The 25,195-nt window shown below is 42.4% G+C and overlaps 1 protein-coding gene across 3 annotated transcripts in view; it reads left to right on the top strand.

Moving 5' to 3' along the window:
* Nucleotides 1-24,642, top strand: part of LOC121624755 (adenosine kinase-like) — a 109,184-nt gene extending 84,542 nt beyond the window's left edge. For all 3 annotated transcript variants that reach the window (XM_041962619.1, XM_041962620.1, XM_041962621.1), the window contains 4 exons: nt 10,207-10,242; nt 15,352-15,466; nt 23,033-23,119; nt 23,441-24,642. In XM_041962619.1, coding sequence (XP_041818553.1) covers nt 10,207-10,242; nt 15,352-15,466; nt 23,033-23,119; nt 23,441-23,565 — 363 coding nt within the window. In that variant the 3' untranslated portion in view covers nt 23,566-24,642. The remainder of the gene's footprint in view (nt 1-10,206; nt 10,243-15,351; nt 15,467-23,032; nt 23,120-23,440) is intronic.
* Nucleotides 24,643-25,195: the final 553 nt, after the last annotated feature.

Raw genomic sequence — 25,195 nt, 5'->3', positions numbered from 1 at the left:
CTCTACCTAAAGGATGCTCGTACATTAGCTAACATTAGCATCTGTCAGCTCTTGAGGCTGTAGTAGTAAAAGTGTGTTAATTAGAGAAATAGTGCGTTTTATTGTGAACTTTTTTCATTTGTAGTTGGAAGATTGCGTTATTTCCTTCAAAGGTTACACAGTCTCACCTCAAAGGGCCACAAGCCAGAAATGTTAGGCAGCACTTTGCGAGATCAAAGTGAAGTGTCGCCACATCACACTGCAGCTGCTACAATCAAACCACCAGCCCGTTCCTGTGTGCGCACTGGCAGTGAGAGGATTCCGCACAGAAGAAGAACGAGCGCTCCAACATTCCTCTGTTTTTCCTGGCCTGTCTGTTTGCGAGTCATGGTACTTTGGGAGCCAGCATGGCTCCACCAGAGGAGTCCGACTAACCACTGTAATTGTGCTGTGCCGAAGCCGCCCTCCCCAACCCTGGGATTGAACCATGAAATATTCGAAAATGCCGGGGTTAAGAGAGGGGGGTCTTTGGCAGTGCATCGTGAAATGTGAGACCACAGAGCATCTTTAACAAGGAGGCGGATAGAGAGCCGGCCAGCCTGCCAGTCGGGCAGCCGGGGCACGAGGTGGAGTCCTCTGAAGGAGAATAATTATGGATGTAAGAGGAGATATTGCGCTGGGAGCAGATCAATAGTGCCCACGTTCTGCTGGCGCTGAGACCAGTGTATTTCTGTCACAGCAGGAGAGAGTGCAGGATATCAGCTTGTTGCTGGAGGGACTCGCAGAAGTTTGAACACCGGCGGGCTTCCCAGATAGCCTTACAACCCTCATTCCTGCCCGCCACCCCACCCCAACACCCCCCAAACCACTGCTGCTTGGCGTTTGGCTGCTTGCTCTCCACCCATCTCCAATCCTCTTATCCACACAGAGTTGGCGGGAGGACTGGCCTTTGTCTTCTCATGATTGTATTCCCACAGTCCGGGCGATACAGTCATGTTTTCCAGTGTCATTTGGAGGTCTCCCCTATTCTCCTCATGGTTAGAAAATTCTGGATAAGAAAACAACAAAGACATAATCAACAAGCATAATCTACTCACCGGTAATACCAAATTAATTTGCCCCATGCAATGAATAATGAAATTCATGGGTTCATTTCAGAAGTGTTGCCTCGCTCAATCTGCATGTTGCTCCGACTTGAACTGAATTAAATGATAGTTTTTCTGATTTGTCGTGTGTTTTTTTTCGTCATGCCAGGTATTTGTTTCTCAGAAGAGCCGAACAGTTGTTTCCCTCCCCCTGCAGCCATCGCATGTTAGCACTGTGCATATATGTGAAGTGATTTAGCCTCCGTGTCGACGGGCCCCTGCCCTCGGTACAGCTTTTCATCTGGCAAATGGCCATCTTATGCCACATCAACAGATAACACACTGGACATCATCTCAATTTTTGTATGGCCAATTTATTCAGACAAAGCTCTCATGCCCCTTGTGCACACAAATGGTTTGAATTATTCTGAGAGCTTTTTTTTTTTTTTCCCCTCCCTGGGTTTTCATTGTCTGTAGCATGCAAGTCCCTCCAGAGCAGATCTTTGTTTCTCATTAGGGGGTAAATAGAGCAGGCCAAATGCTCATATGTTTATTATACACAGGAGGACATGGTCACTGTTCTCAACAGTTCACAGCAGAAAAAAAGCCGTTTGCTTTCTTGACCTTTGTTTGCAGCAGCTGCAACCAAATGTCTGTTGAATTTACTGGATAATAAGCTGCGAGAAAGTGATGGACTGCGATGGCGTTGAGTTCAACCTCATCAAAAGTTTTCCTAGCGCACTTTTCAACAAAGACGGCTTTTACCCGCAGAGAAAAATAAATGCAGAATCATAATCAACATTCACAAGTCATTATTTGAAGCAGAGTTTACACATATCGAACATGCATGCATATATTCATTCAAAACCTAAAGCAGACTGGAGAGTGGCCAGACTGGATTACACAAACGTGACAGAAGCGACGAACAGCGAAGGAATGCAAGGTTTTCAGCTTATTTTATTTCTCCGTAACTTTAAATATTTGATAGGAAATAAACAACAATCGCTGTTAAAGTTAAGAAGAACATCTTAAAACTCAAAAGGTTCATCAGGACCATGTGGGTGTGCTTTGATCAGGTTTGACTTACTCACTGACTCACAACATAAGCAAACAACTCAAAATGTTGTTGACTCTTATATTGTTCCTCTCTGACGGGTGCACGGAAAATGTGGCATCACCTTTTTCTTCCCACTTAGGAGAAGAGAGGAGAGCACAGGCAAAACACCAATGCAATAAATCTTTCATGTGAAATAAGGTGCATTGTTAAGAAAACAAGTTTTCAAGGCCTTCAGCAGCCGGTTGTAACTAGAGGGCATTTAGAGAACTTCAACTCCACGAGTGCTAAACAGTTCCCTAACTTGCCGTTGCACCCAAACACATTATTTCTACCACTGAAATCTTACGAGTGATGTATTGACCCTGAAAATTTGCCCCAAAGAGCTGGTATCAAGATTGCAATTCAGTTGCTTTCATATGCATGACTAAGAAACAGTAATCTCCGAACTGTGGAAGTCCTGAATCCTGAAAAATTCAATCAGGTGGACCTTGACTGAACAAACTTCCACATAATCAATAAAACTTGCCAAAGCAAAAGCAAAACTTCACTTGAGAACAATGCGAGTTCTCAGTTGTGTCAGCAGCCATTCAGGTAAATTTAAGGGCCCTAACTGCATTTGCTTGATCACATTTTGACTCCATTGCGGAGTCAAACTATCAAGAGACATGAGATCTGTTGAATCAAGACTATAGTCTCCATAATGTGAATATAAGCAGTTTATGTTGAAAGGTAATGAAGAATCTTTAAAGTCTAATCTCAGCTGCTGCGGTAGCTCTGCTGTCTGAGCAGTCATCCACCAGTTTTGCCTTCATCCGGTGTCGTTCCCTGAGAGATAGCCAGTCTCTGGCAGTCTGACGTTGTGTGCTGACCCCTTGTTAGAGCCCAGAGGTGAGATGTGTGATAGAGGCCCTCAGAGCTGATAAGGCCATCAGGCTGATAACTAACTCCCCCCAGTACAAAGCTGCTACTGCTGCTGCCCCGGCTTCCATTAGCCCCACCGGGCCGGCTGAATGCTCTGCCTGTTCCCTCCTGCTCTATCTGAGGTTACATCCTCTGTTCAGAGCCCCTTATGCAAACCCTGCTTTCCCATGCCGAGATTGCTATCAGCAGAGATATTTATGTACCGCACATGTTTCCGATTGTTTAACCTTTGGACCTGCGCTGTAGGTGCTGCTGCTGTCCCCGTGGGCTTGCTAAGGGACCTCTCTCCTGGCCCTGTAGGCAGACGGAGATAGATGGGAGCAGAGGCTGTTGCTGGAGGTGTGTAATGGACTGGCAGGCAAGGGCACTGTTGAAATTGGTCACATGAAAGCTTAGGTCGAGCCTGTCACTTGCTTTCAAGTTTGGACAGATCTCATCCAAATGGACTCAAAGGGGAAGTGTTCAACCAAATTGTTTTCGTTTTCTTCCTTGATTCTGGCTCAGTTTGCAGTGCTGTCTAATGAATTGGCGAAATTCAACACTAGCGGGTATGCCGGGGAATTTGCACACCATGTATTGCTGTGCGGTAAAACTTCATAGCCCTTCATTTAAACACATTACATCTCCCTAGTGTGTGACATCAAATACTTGTAATCAGTGATCAAGTGTGTGCCCCAAAGGCCAACATGAACAAGAACTAATTTTTATAGTATAGATGTTGGGAATGTCTTAATAAAATTTTGTGGCCCCAATGCGGCTCTGAGTCCTTTAATATCAGATGAGTTACATATGTTTGTGTGTATCGCACAGGGGTGTCACAGAATGATGCTCTTCGGCTGAGTACAGCACCGGCTGCAGAGAGCACACGATCCCGACAACAGACAAGTTTAATTTTGGCCTGCTATCATCACAGAATTAACATTAATTAGCAGCAGCTGATGTGATTCGCTGTCGTTGACGTTTGTCATGTTGGCTGCCACCTGATTGTTTTGTCCAGTGCTCTTTGTAATGATAATCAGCATCAGAGTTCAGCGTATCTGTGCATTTTAGCAACTTCAGTGCCTGAATCCAGAGTCACTCGCAATTTGTCATATTCACACACTCTGATTTTCTCAGGCATGAGAGCGAAACGCTGCACCGTGCAGCCTGGCTGTCGCAAAGAAACTAGCAGGCTTAGCCGGACAAACACAGTAAAATTCAAAGGATCAGATTTTTATTGACTTTAGCTGATATGAATCGTTACAATATGCCCTGAGTACGATCCTGAGGACGTCTCTAATGGTTGTCCTGAATCAGTCCACAGAATCGGGACTGAGCAGTGTAAAGCCCATTGTTTGCATCAGGAGCAGCACCTGCCAAAAGATCCCCATTAAAAACTATAAATGTGCTTCAGTGTTTGTTCATACCTAAGATGACGAGACATCCAAATCTTGTCCAACACAATTAGACTCTATTAGAGTAAAATATTATGCAGACTGTGTTTTGGATCGGATTTGGATTGAGGGCAAAAAACATGATTGAGACATCCCTATTCTCTATGCAGAAGTGACATTACAGTTTACAGCAGTGCATTATATAATGAACATATCCTGAGGCTAGAGGAGAGGTTTGACAGAAGTTGAAAATTAATACCATCTTATACACTGCAGAAGGTACTGAAAAAGTAGATGCCCTATCTCACAACAATACACCATCTGGTGAACAGTGGAAGAAGTTGTATAAAGTACAGGGAGAAATAATGGAGTTATTTTTTAAAAAATCTCATTTTTCCAGCAGGTGCTTTTTTTTTTTATTTTGACTTTTCACAACTTTTTTCACAACATTCGAGAAACACTGATAAGAGGACACATTTAACGTAATGCATTTGGGAGTTAGAGGAAGCCTTAGTTTGAAATCTGGCTAAACTGCCTGTGCGTGGCAGATGTAAGTCTGTCAGTGACAAAAAAAAAAAAAAAAACCCTGCAGATTAATCCCGAAAGATCACACTCGAATGCAAGAAAATAACTAGGTGGAGATGGAACACGGCACTTAATGGTTTGGTAAAAACGATAGTGAAATTCCATCAGTTGTCGTTGAGTAAATTCCCAGAGGTAGTAAAAGCGACTCCTGCTTCTCTGGAGTGTGTTGCTCCTTGTGTGTTTACCCTCATGTTTGTGGCATGTCATGCTTGAGCAGGATTGCTGCATTCTCCTGGGAGCTACAGGAGGGCTCGTGGTGATTTATTCCTACCTAATCTGTCCTGCACGGTAGCAGGCGGCCGCCTTCCCTCCACCCAGCATGAGTGAGGTTCTATCAGCTCGCGTGATCGTATTATCAGCCCACATATCTTTGAGGTGCCAGCTCCCTGTTCAGCAGCACCTGGGCTCATGCTGGGGCCTGACGTCCCAACACCCGGGAGGAGTCATGTTTGTGACCCAGAGGCCAAGTCAAGGGCACCGACAATCCCCGCTGATGCCATCGACTTGATTAGTTATTCGTTGTCCGCCCCCACCCACCGCCCAGTAATGTATGCCGTAGTAATCTGGCTGGAAACGCTTGAGTTGAATGCCAGATGTTGTTTTTACTGGGCGTTAATGGAAGCTGTCTAACTCGCCTCAGTGATGTCTTACGCTTACATGCGGGGAATGAGGAAAATATGTCCTGTGCCATTGTTGTATATATCTGTAAGCAGTGATAATTGGCTGAATTATTTGAGATGTCATGACCCAGTCATGTTCAGTTTAGTTTAAAAGGCTTCCTACCGTAAGTGATTTGTCATTTCCAACTGATGTGTCCAGACCTGATAATTTGTTCTCTTCCAGTTTGCACAGTTTGACGACCAAGCCAGATAGGCATATTTTCCAACCCTACCATGATGTTAAGTCTTCAGTTGTGGAAGTCAGTTCTCCCTTGAATGGTTGAAGGCTTAAGACTCCAATGTCTTTGAAATGAGCTCTTATTGAAGGGCCCAGAAAGGAAGAAGAAAACAAGGGTGTTGTTGTAAATAGCTTGTCAGGGTTATACCCTCCTCAGTGTCTCGCCCCCCCTGCACACACACACACACACACACAATGTCAAATACAATTCAATTTCTGCTTCAGCATCAGCTTAGGCTAACACGGTCAAGCAAATGCCTATTTTCTGAATGGCCCGGGGGAGTTACGCTTTTCAGCTTATCAACTTTTATTAACCTTAGCACAGAGGTTTGCTCTTTGATTTAGATTCTTTGGGAAACACTGAAATTGGATTTTTTTTTTTTTTCAACTCTCACTCCTGCTGTGACATATGCTCAACAACTTGTTACACAGGATAAAAAACTAAATGCTTGCTTTGGTTTGGTGCTTGGAATATTATATGAGGGGAGCCAGTGGCTTGTCTAGTTAGTAATTTCTTTTTTTTCCTCTTACAAGCAAACATGCATGTATTAAATATTATGGCCAATAGGAAATGTCTGTTATAGTAGCAAAGTGGGCAGCGCCATGGATTTAAAAAAGCTAAATAGTGTAAATAGTAAATAGTTTTCTTTAAATGATGATGCAATAAATGATGCAATGTAAAAAGGGTACACTTGTATTGAGCAAATTCCAGAATATATTCGCCTGAGTCTGCAGTTAGCTCACTGTTAGCTCAATTCTCCAATCCATAACTTTACTGCCTTGATTCACTCTCGTGGCTCTCATGGTGTCATGTTCGTTTGCAGCAGGCAGCTGTTTTCAGCGAAAAATAATTTAAAATAATTTTTGATCAATGCTATTAAAATACACTATCGACAAATAAAAAACACAGGAATGAGGGTGAACTATAGCGCTGGCTATAGGCAAAGATATGGAAAGCGCAATATACAGTAAAATGAAACAAAATATAATCAGCATTTAAATGTTTGACCTCTTCTTTTTTTTACCATATTGGAATCAAAACTGGGAATCAATAACAACTGGAATCAATGAACAGAGTCGGAATAGGAATCGATTAAATTGAAATGATACCCAACCCTGCTAAAAACCCAGCGTGCACTACCTGCTCAACACCAAACAGACTCGCACACTGTGACTGACCAACTCATGAGCTGGTAGAGACCAAAAGCAGAGCTAAAGGGAGAGCGTGTGAATATTGGAGTTAACTTCACCAGGCGGACAGAGACAAGGCTCCATATGACTGCTAATGTTGCTGTCCATCCAAGCCTCAGAAGTCCCCTTACTGCAAGTCACCTAACATAATCACTAAGGAAGTGAAAAAAGTTTTTACTTCCAGAACCCTGAATGCCCACTTTGCTCCTTTTTTAGGTAAACAGTGACTGCAGATTGACCAAATTAGCTTCATTAAAAGGAAGAAAATGAAGTCTGTAGCTTCATGTAGAATACCCACATACTGTGGCTGTAAAGACTGTTTATAAACCGGGCCTGTTTGGCCCCTGTCACATACAGTGTCAAGGAAAACAAAGTGTGAAAACTGCCCTTTGCATGAAGTGTGTGTTTTCTCTTTCATTTTGCTTGGCAAGATATTGTAGACTCCCGCCCCCTGACTGGGCTTTGGATTATTAGCTTAAGCTCTCTAAAAATATCCCTTTGACTGTTTAAGCCTCTGACAGCAGCAACATCTCACACTTTCTGATAGCTTTATACTAACTATGGCTGCAGAGGGCTCATGCACTCAGCCCGCCTTGTTATCTTTTACCTTGTTTGCCCGAGGAGAAGGAGGAGAACTTGCCGGCCCCGAAATCTGCTACAGTCCTCTCTCCTTCGGAATCAGACTCGGAGCGGATCATCAAAGGCGAGCGTGCAATCACAGCAATCTCCGAACAAGCGAGATGCTTTTTTGAGCACGAGAGGATTTTGCCCAGATGTCACTCGAAGCACTTGTCATTGTTGCGACAGCTGTAGGAGCACATGGACTGTCATTTGAAAAGCGTCTACCGCAACGTACCAAAACAGCACACGTCAAATGTGAAACATGCACAGCCTGGAACATTTTTGAATATTAATGCTGTAAGCCCCTTAAGAAATTGTGACTTTTATTTCCTATCTTTTCAGTTTTATTGGCTTGCCTATGTAGTCCCAGTAATTGCATATTTACCAGCATGCAGTATTTATCATACCAATATATGTATTAGGTTTAGCTGAGCTTATAGTACCAAATATTTTTGATGTTGGCATTCATAAGAGCTCACAGAAATTAATAAATTCCTGAAAGGGAGTACACTGTACACATGTGGCTCATAGACATCGCTTCAATTATCTTTTCTTCTAACACCCACGCTCTCTCGAAAGGCTTTTCTCACAAATATTATAGCTGCTAACTAGAGAGAGACGGAGGGTGAGATGGAGGCATGTGCCGCTCAACAGCACCATTGTTATCCCATCCTTCATTCATGTGTCTCTTTTAAATGCTTTGAGATGAAATATCACTGTTTTGACAAGACGTTTTCCAAGCTGCTTGTGTCCCTGCGAGAAGCCTCATGCTGGTCGGTGATGGAACGTTCCTGAGGAGAAAAGTCAATATGTGGTTGTAAATAAATGAAAACAAATGTGAGACCTAAGCCCTCGGTGGATTGAAAAGGCAATGGGAGGAGAAAGGACTACTCACCTTTACGCATTATAAAACTTCTTCTTGGCTACAGAAGCTAATTGACTAGCCTCTCAACCTCTGTGTGTGTGTGTGTGTGTGTGTGTATGTGTGTGCGTGTTGGGGGGGGTTTGATGAATTGACATATTGCTGGCGCTGTGATGTTGATCCAAGGCAGAGAGCCGTGAGGCTTTCCTCCTGGGCCCAGTAACCTTATTGTTTCATGTCATCTCCTCCCCTTCTGTTTGAGGACCAGGTTGTCAACCTCTCCCCAAGGTCACGCAAACACCAGCCCCCCTTCTGCAGATAATTGGATTATTTAGAATCATAGCATCAACTTACTGCGCCGTCTGGGGTCAAAAGTGAATTTAGTGCACAAGGTTGCCTGTCACAATTTGTGGCATCGTTCTGAACTGACGAGCAACAGCTTCTGTCACCAGTTAAAGGATCATACCAGTGGTTGTTCGTGTTCTGGCCTATTTACTACAAATCACAAATTGGACATCACAGCCATATTGCAAACCCTGCTGATGCAGATTTTTGGATGTATTTTCCCTAGTAGTCCAAGTATCCTTTGGTTTCCATCCATTTCTGAACAATGTGAAATCGATTTGCAGACTCTGAAATTTGTCCCAATAACACTGAAACACTGAAAAGTATGATATATAGATTTGTTTTGTTGTTTTTTATAACTTACATATATAGGCAGTTTAGTGGAACATTTCGATGAAAGTTTTCATTCCTAGCAGCCATTGATTTCCACTCATTTAATATCGATATAAAAATCAAACATTGAAAATCAAATTGAAAACTCTTGAAATTTGGAACTCTTAAATCAAACTGTAATGCAGTTTAATTAAAGATGAATTCAAGAATTTGACACTGCTTTACAACACAACAAGAAAGTGAAAAATGCAAATAATGCAGGCGTGCCCAGTATGATTGAAAAGTTTCAAGAGAATTTCTAATATTGTATGGAAATGATCAGAAACCAATGACATCCGTAATACCTTAAACTTGACATGATTTATTCGAATTAGACAACTATAACAGGTTTAAGAGTTCACCATCCAATTCTTCTGCGATATATTAATAAATGAAAATCAATGGCTGCCTGAAGAGTGGGGGGAAAAAAATCTCGAAATCTAAATCTACAGCATATATTTGAAAAAGTTAAGTGTCAGTGCTGCTTGAATTGTAGTTAAGAGGCAAAAGCTTCCATAAACACTGGTATGGGCCCTTAAAGTGCACCTGTTACAAGAATAGGTGTTGAATGCCTGCAGTGTTGGGGAATCCCACATACCAGCACATATTCATGGTTTCAGTGGTGGTTTCATGGCTGGAGGCTGACATGGCGTTATCTCATGCAGCCGTGGTAAGATGAGATGAAGTGGGGCAATAGATTAAATGGGTGGGCTGCATGCCTATTAAATCAGGAGTTGGCAGAGCAACACTAACTCAGGTTACTTATTTTCAAGTGACATGGCTGCACATGTGAGGAGCGGAGGCAAGCGAGATGTCTTTACTTCACGTCTGGAGTGTGACATTCTGCTCTGTTTTTGACTCTGTAATTAACTGCTCATTTGTGTGTGTGTGTGTGTGTGTGTGTGTTTCCTTTTCTAGGAGGCGGCCACATTTGCCAAAGAGCTGGGCTTTGAGGTGAGTTGACCAGCAATTGCACACTAAACAGATTCTAAAGGTTTGTTTTTGCTGATAATGAAGTTCTTTTTGGACAGTGATTGATGTGCTATTATACTCTCCAGGCCTTGCAGCAGTTGCTATGGAAACCTGGCAGTCGTCATGGTTTCTTTGTTCAGCCAGCTCTCTGTTATGACGCACTCTGCTAGGTCTGCACCCAACATCGCCTACAGATGTTATTTATTGAATTTTGAAAAGCCTCTTGGGAAGCTGAGAAGTTGGGCATGGTTTCAAGCCTTTCTCTGCAGGCTTGGTGCTCATCAGGTTGCCTGGTTAAAAAGCCTCCTCATTATCTTCATTGCACTCAGGGATGATACTGTATGTCTTCCCTTCACTGCTTTAGCATCACACCACACTGAAACACACTGTAGTCTTTTAATAACCAAATTACAGCCACCTGTGGTTTTGGATTATGGAAATGAAAATTACAGTGCTTGTTACCCCATAGAATATGCACTATGTGTTTTGAAGTGGGGCTGCCTCTTCAGTGTAAAATGAATGTTCCCTTGGTCTAGATTTTGCTTGTATTTTGCATATTCCTCGCGCTGCTTCTTAAATGTGAAATCAAAAACACAAATGGCCGGTGTATGTGAGATTTTGAAATGCGCTCAGGTATTTTGAGTGCCTTCTCTCTTTCATAGGTAGCGCTGCCTTGAATATGGCTCTGCACTGTGTGAATAATTGTCATCCAGAATCACTAACGGTGTGATCAACGTGACTGGAATAGAAATGCAATCCTGATGGCAGTGACAGGTTTAAGAGAGGAGAAGGGATGAAGGCAGGGGAAAATGGGGGGGGGGGGGGGGTAGCAGTGATGGAGGGGCCTCACATCAGAAAAAAAAATGCACAAAGGGCAAAGTGTAGACTCTCCTAGTAGTTACAATTCTTTGACATTTTCCATGTCAACCTGATTTGCCAGAACACTCTGCGAAATTGCATTGGATGAATGTGATTTCTCAGATAACATCAGTGGTGTGTACTGTACTAAGGACATTTCTAGATGGTTCACAGTTGTCCTTTTTTTTCTCTTGCCACTTTCTGATGGCAATTTCACTTGGCCCCATACTGTACTTGTACACAATTCGTATGTATGTATATATATATATATATATATATATATATAAGGATATTCATCAAAAATCACATACGATAATCAGAAACCATGACTTTCAAGATGAATTACAGATCTTGGAAACAATAGTTTTTCAAACGCCTTAGCACAAGTCTTTTCCAAGGTTTTCAGCTATATCCTATGGCTTTCAACAGCAGAAAGAGTTAGCTCAGTTGTTATGGAGATTGTTAAAGGATGGTCGCATCCAACCACCAGTTATCATGTAACCAAATGAACCCTCTCCATGACTAGGGCTGTGTGATCTGACAATATTTATCATGTGACGAAAAGATAGAAAAATTGTGTCATATTGTGCTTTAGTGTTCATTTTATTGTGTCGCAAATCACGCTCTTGACAGCAATATTGTTCGTCATTCTGGACAACACTTTGCGCTGTTTTGGCACGACATTGATGCAAGCAGGAACTTCTAGGTGCTTCACAAAGCCAGCTGGACTTGTTTGAGGATCTAGAAGACGTTTCGCCTGTTATCCAAGGGCATCTTCAGTTCTAACTGACCGGTGGGGAGTCCCAGCCATTTATCCTCCTGTAGGGTTGTTGACCTACCTGGTAATCATTTGAGTCGTTGGGTTCACATGAGTCATGGTGTGAATGGGTGTTAATGGGTGAGTCGTGGTGTGAATGAGTGTTAAGCCACATGGGGAGAGATCTCAGGGCTGCATTGATAAGTGGTGTCATAGACCACCACCTACTCTTTTCAGTTCCAGTTTGACATGGATGGCTTCTTTCTCTTCTCTTTCAAACCATGTTCTTCCCTGGCAAAAATATGTACATTATTGTCCTCAAATAACTGTCCCTTTCCCTGAAGATGTAGACGGGCTGCTGAGTCTTGACCTGAGGTGTCGCTCCTGTGTTGTGCTTACGAAACAGTTGTTTTATTTCCCCAATATACAAGTTGGTGTTTTCCTCTCTGCATTGGACTGTGTACACCTCATTGCTCTGCTTGTGCCCAGGTGTTTTGTCCTTGCGGTGGACAAGCTTCTGCCTCAGAGTGTTGCTGGGCTTGAAGTGCACAGAGATGTGGTGTTTGTTGAAAGTCATCCTGAGTTTCTCAGATAGTCCTGCAATTTAAGGGATGACAATATTGTTCTGTTTATGGTCCTTTTTCTTCTCTTCATGTTCTGTGTCTTTTCGTGGTCTTTATGGAGGCCCAGTTTGGGTAACCATACGTACTAAGCTTCTGTCCTTGTGGCCACGTTCTGACCTTGATGGTGTAGGTTTCTGAAGACGCCCAGCTTATGCTCCAGTGGGTGGTGAGACTCAAAGAGCGAAAATGTGATCTGTGTGTAGGTTTTCTGTAAACCTCGATGTTAAGTCTTTTTTTCATCTTCAATGTGTACTGTGCAATCCAAAAAGGCCAGACCACAAGGACAACCCATTCAAACCATGACTCACCCTTTAACACCCATTGACTCATGTGACCCTAACAAACACATGATGGCTGGGTGGTTCAACGTTCCTGCAAGAGGATAAATGCCTGGGACTCCCCACCAGTCAGTTAGAACTGAAGAAGCCTATTAGGTGAGAGGCGAAACGTCTTTGAGATCATCAGGCAAGTCCAGTTGCCTTTGTAAAGCACTTAGAAGTACCATGACCTGGATGAGTGAAAATCTTCACAGACATGCAAACAGGAGAAGGACTCCGACCAGCCGGGACAAAACCATGAGGTCGTACCTAAAAGAGGGGCTGCTTCTGTTCATTGAATTTACAGAAATTGTGCTGTATTGTATTATACATCGTTATCTGGATAGAAAAAGACCTATATCGGGATATGAGATTTTGGTCATACTGCACAGCCCTACCCAACTGAGCAAATTCCATCCTGTGAGGAAGGTGAGATGTGGCTGAAGGCTCTGGAACATTTCCAGTAAGTAGATCTTGTGCTGAGAATTTTTTTTTTTGCCAAACTCAAATGTTAAATGTTAAATTCACTTAACTTTCCTCCACTAATTAGTATGCATTCTATCAACCAAAATTACATGTGTACACACTAGCCATCATTCATAATCAGTCATTCATTTTTACAGCAGGCTTTTGTGAAGTGATAGCACGGTTTAATTAAATTTGATTGTAGCATAAGCTAATAAACAAAAACTGAGAATTAAGATTCACTTGTAGCGCAAACATGATTCAAAAGTTATTCTGTCAAATTTACACTAAACATCTAAAAAACAAGTAATTAGTGCATTCAAGATTGAATCTCCTCTTTAGAGGCCAGTGGAGTTCATTTAAACTCTCTTAAAGTCCAGTCAGTTCTATAATTGGATGCTGTTGTAGCTGCTGCCCAGTCTTCAATACCTGACCCAAAAACACTGCATGATGCACTTTTAATGTATTCTGAGACATTGTTATCACATTACGGATGACAAATAAAAATGACAGCGGCACTTCTTCAGTGTAAATACAAGACAGAACACTTGTCCTCTCCAAAACAGCAATCAGCAGATGTGAACACAGTCGCCTGATTGTGATCTGTTTCCTTTAAATGCTCAAGGAACTATGTGCATCGCAGCTCTAATTGAATCTCTCCCTGGCTGTGTTTCTCAAACAGCCTGCAATGGAGATGATCATTGCCTCACTGGCTTCAACACAAAAAACACATTTTAGCACCATTGTAAAACTCGGTTTGTTGATTCATGCCCGATCAATTGCCGCACAGTTGAAACTATTGCCATTTGTCAGCAGTCAACTCAGTTGACCATATCATTTGTCAGTTCATTTGTTTTGCACTCACGTTATTTTTCTGCGTTCTTTTGCCGTAGGAACTTGACAGGTAAGTTTTTCTGCCAGGCAAAACGGAGGAAGTTGTCTGCGTGTGATAATGTGTGTTTATGTGTGTGTAGCCTGCTCAACAGCCATGATGCTTACCCTACCACCTCTGGCCCTTAGAACCTTTTAGCTCCTAAACCTGAGTAGAGCGCTTTTTTTTATGTCAGCGAACATAAAACCGAAGGGTGACAATGTGCCGAAGCCTTGTGCGGTTTTGCATTCAGTGTCTGGAGGAGTGCTTGTGGTTACATCCAGTCACAGTGACAAATTGCCTTTTTTTTTTTTTTGCCATCGCCTGCTAACAGCCTCTGTATTAACCTCACCATTAGCACTTACTTAGAGTGTTACACCCATTTTTCCTCAGCCAAGGGTCTCCCTGGACCTCTCAGGGCTGATTAAAGGACATTTGGGAAGCATTTAGAGGTGTAAAAGCTCATTGGTTTGAGTGAGCCAGTGTGGCTGCTTGTATTGGAGCCTATCTCTCTGATTACTCCCATAACCACAGTATTTGCTCGCCCTGAAGGTGCTCGAGTGTTAGCTTTGATACAGATGCTAGAGGCGTCTACGACCCTTAATGCTAGCTCCTCAGTGTGCTGTATTACGGAAAAGCAGAGTCCACCCCGCTGCGAGGCGGCGATAAAGACATTCCACCTGCTCATAGTACATCATGATGAGTTAATAATAAAGTAGCACTGACAGGTGTGGGTTTTTTTATCCCTCTCATGATCAAAGGCAAGCACTCCGGAGAGTTCTGTCGTCTCCAGGCGAGAATATCCATTCTGTGCAGATGCTGAGGAGAGATGGCCTGTTTCAGGAAGAGAATGATACAGTACACGCACCACCTATCCCTTCAGCTCGCAGAAGTAGCTTTATCTGACAACAGCGTATCTTCACACGCCTATTTTCATCTCACTTAGGGAATATGACATTCTAATATTTTACAGCTCTCCTGTAACTGCATGGAAACATCATTGAGCAGTCCTATTGATCTTTCTCGAAGTGGTTTCATAGCCCATCTGGTTTCATTATCACTTGATCCGTCTGCCAGCATTGGAAAAATCTGACCTCTCTCAGTCGCACTTGTGATCTTTGATTAACTCCTGAGAAATTGCTCTTCATGATGCATTCATTCAGCTTCACACACTCACCCAGCGGTCCGGTGTTTTTGCAGACAGATGACATTGCGGAGATTGCAAAGAAAACCCAAAACCTCCCCAAGGACAACACGAAGAGGCAACGAGTGGTGGTCTTCACCCAGGGCAAGGATGACACTGTTGCAACTGTCGGTAGGCCAATTTTGTTTTCTGGTCTTTATCCGTTCATTTACTCACATTTCCACTAAAGTACCACTCGAAACCACCCCAACGCTGGCCCCTTTCGGACATCTTTACCCTTCACTTAAACCTCATATCTCAAAGCTGCAGAGCGCAGCCTTAAATAGATGGTAGATTGCTGACTGAAGAGAGTCGAATGCTATCAGTAATTTCTTTGAAGTTAACCTGCAATATTGACACCAGATGTTGAAAAAAAGAATGCTTGCACTACATTCTGTCATTTCAGAGCATAAAAGAAATGTGGGGGATGCAGAGAGCAGGCATTGATTTGTGAAGTACTTCTAACTTTGTCTTGGACAGACTCCAGGCCAGTCCTCAGCAATTTTTAATGCTGCAACTCTCACATCCTGCCCTTTTTTTTCCCTGCAAAATGCTGGCATAGTGACCTTGAAGAGAGGCTTGACAATGTTGGTCCACAAATCAATCCAGCTTCCTTTGATTCAGGGCGTATTTGTTAGTTGGACATTAAAAGGCAGTGTCATCACAACTGAGCAGGGGTTGCAGGTTTAAGCGGTGTGGGGAGAGACGATAGTTTCCGATTACTGCTGGGAGCCTTTGCCTTTGTTTAGAGCCACAGGGTGTCTCTCCTCGTTGCCCTTGCAGCTCAGACTAGTCGTGCGCGGGGAGAGATGGCCTCAGGTAAAGACTCCAACATATCACTCATCACTGGGGACTGCAGAGAAGCACAGCTATAGCAGGACTGTTAGCACTGCAGGACACTGCCTTCACATGTGTCCAATGTCCTCAATTTCATACTGCTGGCAAGAGGATTTACGGGCTGAAGCGACAGTATGTCACTGGTGGCATTATTAAAGAATCAATAATTAATCTTGTTGGTAATGTTTTCTATTGTGATTTGTGTTTTAATTGTCTCAAGAGACTAGTGTGGCATAATAAAAGGTGAGAGTGGCTGTAATCAATGTTTTTATATTAAGAAATGGATAAGATAACTGTGGGATATCAAAGGGGACGTGATTAACAGAATGATACAATACCCGACTCTGTGGTTGTTTGCGTCTTTTAGCTGATTTTTTGGTTTAATGGCCGGTAACCTTACTGTTTTGGTTCACAGTCATCAGTGTTGTTAACAGCCACAGCAGGCAGCTGTTATCAGCAATAAAGCTATGATAAACCCACTATAGACACAGTCAGCGACTAGATGGTGGAGCATTTAGCAGCTACATATCCAGACATCTCCCTCAGAAGCTGGTGGAGAACAAAAACAGAGCATTAAGGGATGGCGAATATTGTAAACTGATGCGCACAAACAAAACCCTAAATTAATGCTAATGTTGCTTTGTCTCTTGGATGTGTAACGAAGATGTCACTGTGGTATCTACTCTGTGCATGATGCGGTTATATCACACTTTTAATGAGAACAGTGTGTCATAACGTGCCAAATATATGCAAAGTAACATATAAAAAATCACTTAGTGTAGCCACTGTTCTGCTCCTAAGGGCAACACAGTGGCCGCATTCATTTTCAAAGCAGAATTCCTGGAAGTACGTTCCCTTTCATGAGAATTCGAAAAGAAATCTTTAAGCAGGAGCCCGACAGTTAAACAGAACAAGAATCCATCCATTGTGCTGGAGGTGATGGATAATTCCTGCCTGCTCCTCTCATTGCTCCTGCATGAAGACAGAGCCGCGCGCCGCTGTGAACTTTATATAAAATACATGATGAATGCGGGCGGGATGAAAGACAATGTGTTTCAGATGTCATCTACAAAGGCAAACATGATAAATGTCATTGACTGTGCTATCATTGCAGTGGAGCAGTTACAGTAGTCGGTGCAGCAGAATCGGTGTGTGTGTGTGTGTGTGTGTGTGTGTGAGAACATCGCTATTCATGCCAGCCAAATAAATGTCAATGTAAAAAGAGAATTAAAGATTTTCATTTCCCAGAGGCGGCGCTCTAATAAACTTGATCTCTCATTTTGTTTGCAATTTGTCCTCCTGTCAGGATTTGATCATTTGCCAGCCTCTGCATGTCATGTTAAACCATTTTATAGTGATTAAGGATGGGAGAATGCCTTCCCCCGTGGTATAATTCTCCAAAAAGAGATGTCAATTTGTTATTGTTCTCTTTTTTTCCCCCCCTGCCCTTCATTTGGAGCCTTTCATCACGCCACCGCTTCAAACGTGCCTTTTAAGAGCTGGGAGCAGGGGAAATGGCCCTTTATTTAGCTGCCACTGACACTGCTGAACTACACTGGGCTTTTGCTTATACACCCATTAAAGCAGTAATTAAGATCATTGTGCCCTGAACCTTAACGGTGAGGAGATCTAATAAACGATCATTCAGCGGGGGTCGCCGCTCTAATCGCTGATAAGGACTTGATAAAGCCTGACTCGGCTCCTCGCGGAGTTTTAGGGCTCTCGAGGGGGCCGAGCAGGCAGATTTCGACTTGGAAAAAAAAAAACCCTGATCTATACATGTTAATCACATAAGGTGGAGTGAGCAATGAATGCTGACTGCACGGCAGAAGGCTTTCTTTAAAGCAGGTTTATTTGTCAGGCTCTCCAAAGTTCCAGCAGATGAAGCGTTGCAGAATTACTGACAGGTCGACTTGAATAGTCTCTTTAAAAAGCAGGATGTTTATGGTCTATACTTCGTGATAGACTAAATCAATTAACATTCAGCGCTGTGAGAAAGACCGCCTCCCTTTTCCCTTGGCATCTCACGTTGAAATGTTTTCTTTCATGTCTCCCTGAAAGGATATTGGTTGGCGATGATCTTTTTGCCTGTGGTTACAGTAATTACAGGCATATGCATTTTTTTTTTTCTAACTCAATTGTGAACAAAGATGCTGGTTATGATAGGGAAACAGATTGAATGTCAACTTGCTCCTAACCTGTCGCGTTTGCCAAGAGCGGGACGTTGTTTTCCTCTCCGAGGCTCGGAGTTTGGCCGGGAAGCAAAAGGAAACGTTCCAGAAGAAGAAGTAGTATTCTCGGGGAAGTTTCTCACATAAAGATGTTGTACTTCAACTCCGTTCGGGCCTTTAGTTCGTGCCTTTCAGCTAAATATGCGTGTGTACTTTCCAGTCACTTAGCAGCTCATCATTTAAAATGATGTATTAATCGTTTTTGCTCGCGAAGATGATACAGTGCGACAGGATCAAAGTTAATTTTAATGACCTGCCAACTATTTGATCTACCTGCTTTCTGTCAAAGCAACAATAGTGAGCGCTGGAACACAATCAAATGAAGCGTGTAATAATTTCAGTCGGAGTCAGAACATCGCTCCATATGCTCATTTTCCAATAAAGCCGAGGTCGTCTTATTTGCATGTACAGTCGCTCTTTTTTTTTTTTTTTCTTTTTTTTTTTTTAACAGGAGAGCATTTTCTCAGTCAGTGTTGTGCTGTGAATTGGCATTGTTAAAAAGAATAGCCAATAATAAAGGGCTTAATTGATACTCATTTCAAAGAGACGCCTGTTGAAAGAATTTCTTAAGTTTAATCACCACCATTCAAGAGTTGTAATGAGGGAATTATGAAGAGCGAATTAACAAAAGCACACAATTATAGCTTACTCGAAGGAAGTATTTGAGTTCCTTCAAATTTTTTCTCACAGTTTTTTTTTCCCCTCTCTCTCTCTCTCTGTTGCAGTTTACCTGTCAAAGCACAGCCACACTACACTCCCACATATTCACCACCAGTCTGCTGCTTCACTCATTTTGTCAAACCACACTCTAGGAACGAGAATATGTTAGTGTTAAAGTACAGTTAAAAAGTACCGCGGAGTTACAGAGATTGAAAATAATGTTGCCGATCTCATTACAGTGAAATGTGAAATGATTTCAGCAAAGTGATGTTTTCAGACGTTCTACAAGCCAGTAACAACAGAGCATTTTGGCAGGAGATGTTTTTTTTTTTTTTATGCCACTGTTGCCAATTGGATCTCTGCTGCAGACGGCCGGGGAATTGTTGGACTGTAACCTGAGTTAACATGTCAGTCAAATTTAATAATTTGCATCAATGAGGTTATGTGAACTTTCCCCCAGCAGCAGAGTACAAGCTCTGGCCGTGACGGGAGAAGGAACAGAATTATTGGATGTCTGTTGTGCCATGCTTCTAGAAAGAGTTCTCGGAAAGTTCTGTACGCCGTCAACAACATCACGCCGCCCACAATGAACCGATCAGTTGGAAATGTTAAAGAGTTCATCTCTCAGGGGCTGAAATTCAACTTCACATCTTCACATCTACATGTTTTATGAAAATAACGATTTTTTTTTTTTTAAACATGTATTGTCAGGAACCAAATTTCAAGGTGCACGCTCAAATGCTTATGTGTACCTGCTGAGCAGAGTTTTTTTGTGATGTGATTTGTGGCCAAAATTAATGAGTATGCACGTGCTTTTCAAAGAAAGTTGCATTAAATTTGTCCATGTTGATGTGATTTTATAGGAAGTTGCAGTCATTGCAAGTCTGCAGCCATGCTAGCTGCTCTGCGAGCTTTGAGCTAACTCCAGCATGCTAACATGCTCACAGTGACTATGCCAACATGTTGATGTTTAGCAAGTAATGTGTTAGCATGCTAGCACTTGCTAGTTAACACTAAACACAAAGTGCAGCTGAGACTGATGGGAATTTATTTAGTTTTGCGAGTCATAAACCAAAGTATTTTTCACCTAATCATGGCGCTAGAGCATCACGTTAATAGGAAGGAAGAAATACGTACTAGTTTGGTGGAAAAATGGTATATATGGCAATTTCCTGGAAGTACTGGTTGAATGAAATAAAACTAAACAAAGAGATGAAAAAGACAAAAAACACCCTAATGCATGTTCGAGTGCAACTATCCAATTCTCAGTGAATTTAAAGCATTTTAACTCGAGGCCAATTCCAGAAATCTTAATTAATTAATGCCACAACATAGCAATAGGTGTAACAGATTCAGCTTTGTTCAGTGAATTCTGACACCTCTGGATTTAGTGTTATCACAAAGATGAGCATCACTTTATGTGAGAAGTTACCTGGTTGCCAATTTCTAATCAGACCTGACACCCACACTGGAGAGAGTAACCATTTTTTTAACAACCACAGGTTACACAGGTATTCATGCTGGATTTCTTCAGGTCCAACGAACAGCCGAATGCCTGCTGAACAAGTGCAGCAGCTTCAGATTTTAAAGCATCCGCCTTTAAAACCGCAAAGTGCGCCGCATAAACACAACCACATCTAACGACTCGAGTTCCTTAACTGTGGAGCGGCTGACAAAGTGTAATTTATTGTTAGCACATTTTCCTTTGCGGTTAATCGTTTCAAGAGGGCGGAGGATTCTTCATCTGTGGCATTAATTAAGCAAAGTCGTTATGCTGCTAATTAGCTGATCCTAAAAGGATTCTTGTCTTGTTGTAATGTATTATCAAAGTGACAATCACCTGCTTTCCTTTTGAAGAGAAAATGTGTATTATTAAATTATTTAAATACAATATACAATTATTAAAACAGTCGCTATATCTGATCCATCTTCAGTCGCTGACCTGGAATAGAGTCACTCTCTGCTCCGTTAGATGTCACTTTCAACCACAACTTGATGGAGTTTTCACAGTTGGTGTGTTACAGTCCTTTCCTTGACTTCATGTGTTGAGCATATGCTCGGCGGCAGGTTGCGTATCTTTTGCCCTGTAGGACAAGGACAGCAATGTATTCAAAAATTAATAAGGTGGGGTGTCTTCTGTGCGGCGCAGATATTCTGTGAGCCGTTGTTAGATTAGCAGGGAGCCTCATTAAACAACTTTTTTGTAGTTTTTTTCCCCTCATGTTCTTAAACTCCGACCTTTTTTTTCTCAATAAGAGGTCTGTCAGCCTCCTCGTGTTCCTTTTATCCACATGTCAGTCTTTTGTCTCCTGCACCTTTTTGAAGGTTCACGTCGGCACCAGAGCCCTCGGATCGTTTGAAGATTGTGTGTGTGGTTTAGATTGTTCTGACATAAGTTGCTGATTTAATGTCACTCTACACCTCCAGACTTTGTCATCTGGTAGATTTTTGTTTCTTTTTTTCCCCCTCTCCTTCAAACTGGAAGTCCCTTTGAAGTGCATATGCTACTGATAATTGAAGCAATATAATCCACTGAAGATAATAAAGAGACCCTCATTTAATGGATTCCGTTTTTAGCTGAAACAGCTTACAGTGACTGTTTATCAGAGCGCTCACCTAAAGCATTAGAGAGGTTGAGAATTTTTGCATTTGATCATCTGTTGCTTCTGGAAAATTGATTTAAGCCACTGCAGGACATTGCAGTGTTTTAGTTACAGGAGTATCCCCTGTTTTAAAGGCAGAATTAGACGGTTGCAGTTTGTAAACACAACATTCATAGCTTCCTCTGGGTTGTGTGCTTGCGATCTGCCGATCTGGATCTGCGCGCCATTATTGGCCGGGGGCTACACACCCACTGCCCAAAGGTTGACACCCAGAAATGGCCCAAACACAGCAGAATAAGAAAATAAGGGCAGAGGGCAGTGTCTCCCACACACGAGTCGGTCATAAGTGATGAGTGAGAGGGATTAGCCTGTGCATTGTTTCTTAGGACAATCCTACTCATTCTGCCTTTAACATCTAATTTACCTTAAACAATAGTTAAATAATCCCTTTGTCCATTGACAAAAAAGAACAATTTTCAGATTTTTTTTTTCATTTATGATGCAAAAATGCAAAAACAGTCACTCAATACAGCTTCTCAAATGCTAGGGTTTGCTGCTTTTCTCTGTTTTAAATCTTAAATAAATGAAACATATTTAGGTTTTGGACAGCTGATTGGACAAAACAGTTTGAAGAAGTCACTGATGGCTCTGGGAACTTAATGGGCATTATTAACAATTTCTGACATTTGATAGGCTGTGTAGGGTTTATCCACAAATATATTAACTAGACCATACTTATAAAGCTGTTGCTTTGAGCTAAATGCTAACACCAGCATGCTAACATGCTCACAATGACAATGCTAAAATGCTAATGTTTATCATGTATAATGTTTACTATGTTCACCATCTTAGTTTAGCGTGTTGGCATGTTAACATTTGCTAATTAGCATTAAACACGATGTACAGCTGAGGCTGATAGGAGTGTTATTTGTTTCGCAGGTATTTGGTCATAAAGCTAAGTGAACAAATTTTGTAACGTTTTGAAATTCAACCCTTGCATGGTTCTTAGCTTCCCAAACTTCACAAAGTGTTAGCATATATTCAGCTTTGGTGACCATAATGATGCTGTTTCCTGTCCTATTATGGCTAGACTAGACTAGCTTTGAGTTCTTTAATGGTTGCTCAGCACTAATTATGTAGTACACGTCTCGTAAGTCATAATCTTCTTTTTTACATGCTATTAATAAAACTACGCCATGCTGAAGTGCTAAAAAACAATACCCAACTTTGTCCAATTATAACAAAGCCTTGCTGTGTGACGTGACCCATGAATTCTTTAATATCAAGTCACAATCAAAGAAATAAGCCAAATCTTGGTTGGTTGGTGTTCAGCTCTAATTAACAGCCCTCCGTTGTCTTGACCACAGGTGAGAGGGTGACCATGTTTCCTGTTGTGGACATCGACCAGAACGATATCGTGGACACTAACGGAGCGGGAGACGCCTTCGTGGGAGGTACGGCATGAAAATCATCTTCTGCGCAGCTTGATTTCTGTGTACATTCCCAATTAACCTTTGATACCGGCCAGCTATGTCACATAGTTATGTCTCCAGATTATATGAGCGTGACATTTAGCCTGCTGTTTTTACTCTGTATGAGCTGATCCTTGCACCACATTAAACAGTCATCATTTGGGTCCTGTTGAGGATGAAACAGCATTGTCCCCTTTTGCAGGAACCATTAGCACCTGGCTCACATTAATGCTAACTGCTCCCAAAACAACTTCGGAGGTGATGCATGGTTACAGGTTGACCTCTGCTCTTCTGTCTACCCAGGATTCCTCTTTGCGTTGGTCCAAGAGCGCGCGCTGGAGGAGTGCATCCGGGCCGGACACTACGCCGCCAACGTCATCATCAGACGGGTCGGATGCACCTTCCCAGAGAAGCCAGACTTTCACTGATGCAACCAAGCACCGCATATTTGTCTTTTCCACAAGATACTTGTATATGTATGCTTCAGGATTTTCTGTACAATTTTGCTATTTACAATAACTGACTACATGGGACTAAGTGCTGCAGCTTGAATATTTAATCAAGCTCCAATGAGCAACTCAGATGTCTTAATACAATTCAAACAACGTACCAGTAGCAAATGTTTGAATGATATGGTTATGTTTAAAGGAGCATTCTGCTGAAAATACATCTTTTTTAGCAAACTGTAGGCCTGAAAGTTGGGGAAAAAAATGTCAGAATGTGTCACTGCGCGTGGAAACTTCTCCAATCTTGATCCATATGCTCTGTATGTTTCAAACTCTCAGGACCTCCACAAGACAGCTACACTCCAGTTCTTTGTCCCAGTACTGCTTCCTGCTCCGAAGCCTTGCTGGAAGTAGCGTATTTAGTGATTTATTTGCACAGCGACGATAGTTTGGATCACGCTGAAGAACTGGATCCGCGGTGGAGAAGTGAATTATCCTGCAGGATAGGTTTGAAAAGTTTCTACGGACATAGAAAAGTGCCTCTGAAAAGTTTATTGTTAAATACTTCATGAAGAACGTCATCTGTAGTCCGCTTCCAGTTACAATCGATTCTCACGGTGACCCAGAGTCATGGCCAAAAAACTTATTTAAACGTCCGGAGAAACTTCTCAAATCACTCCTGCTGCACAATCCACTTTTATTCGCCGTCGATCCTCACGCTGACTATTTTCCAAGCAATTATGGGTTTGCCAATAAATTGCTAATTACACTACTTCCATTGGATCCTCTGAGCTATGAGCTGGCAGTAGTGCGACACAGAAGTGGTGTGTTTAGTAGCGTAAACTATGAGTGCCACACTTCACGAAGCAGCAGGCTACAAACTTTTTAGAGCCTTTTTCAAGCCTGCAGGGGATGAGAGTTGTGATACTTAGACACTATAGAATATAGTACATTTTCGGCTGAGTGTTCCTTTAATATTCTGCTGTCATGCTGCAGAATTTGTGGATGAGGTGGTTTCAAAAGTGACAGTTTTAACAGGATAAAATTGGAAACTTTGTTGTTGGGTTTTTTTTTGTTGTTGTTGTTGTTGTTGTTACACAAATAAAACTGAATATCAAACCCATATTATCAAGATACTCCGATACCAAAGCCAAGTCAAGCTCGACGTATAAGATTTGTTTTACCAGCAGTTGAAGTTATACCAGACAGTGTTTCTGTATTTCAGCATTATTTAATCAGCCAGAGGCTCCCTCATGCTAATCACTTTTGGACAGCTCAACACCCTCCATTATGGAGGGGACTCGGGGGCGGGGGACCAGGACCAGCCTGGTGCCCTGGCTCCGCTCAGTCCCCCCACACTCGCGCCTGTCGGGTCCTAACCGGACTCTCGGGGTCTGGAGCTGCACTGCAGGGCTACAGGAGATCATTTTTCTCAGTTAAGGGATTAGTGGTTGCTCTTCTTGGCGATCATTAGAGGGACCTGAAAATTAGGCTGATCCTTCGTGCCCAGCTGTGCTGTCGCTGGGGGTTGGAGACGAGGATCAGAGGGAGGCCCCTCCCCTGTCGCCCCCCGCTCCCGCTGATTGTGGGCCAGCAGAAGTGTTGGGCAGTG

This window comes from Chelmon rostratus, chromosome 21, assembly GCF_017976325.1.
Source record: "Chelmon rostratus isolate fCheRos1 chromosome 21, fCheRos1.pri, whole genome shotgun sequence".
NCBI lineage: Eukaryota > Metazoa > Chordata > Actinopteri > Chaetodontiformes > Chaetodontidae > Chelmon > Chelmon rostratus.
This window is presented reverse-complemented; position numbering and strand designations above follow the sequence as displayed.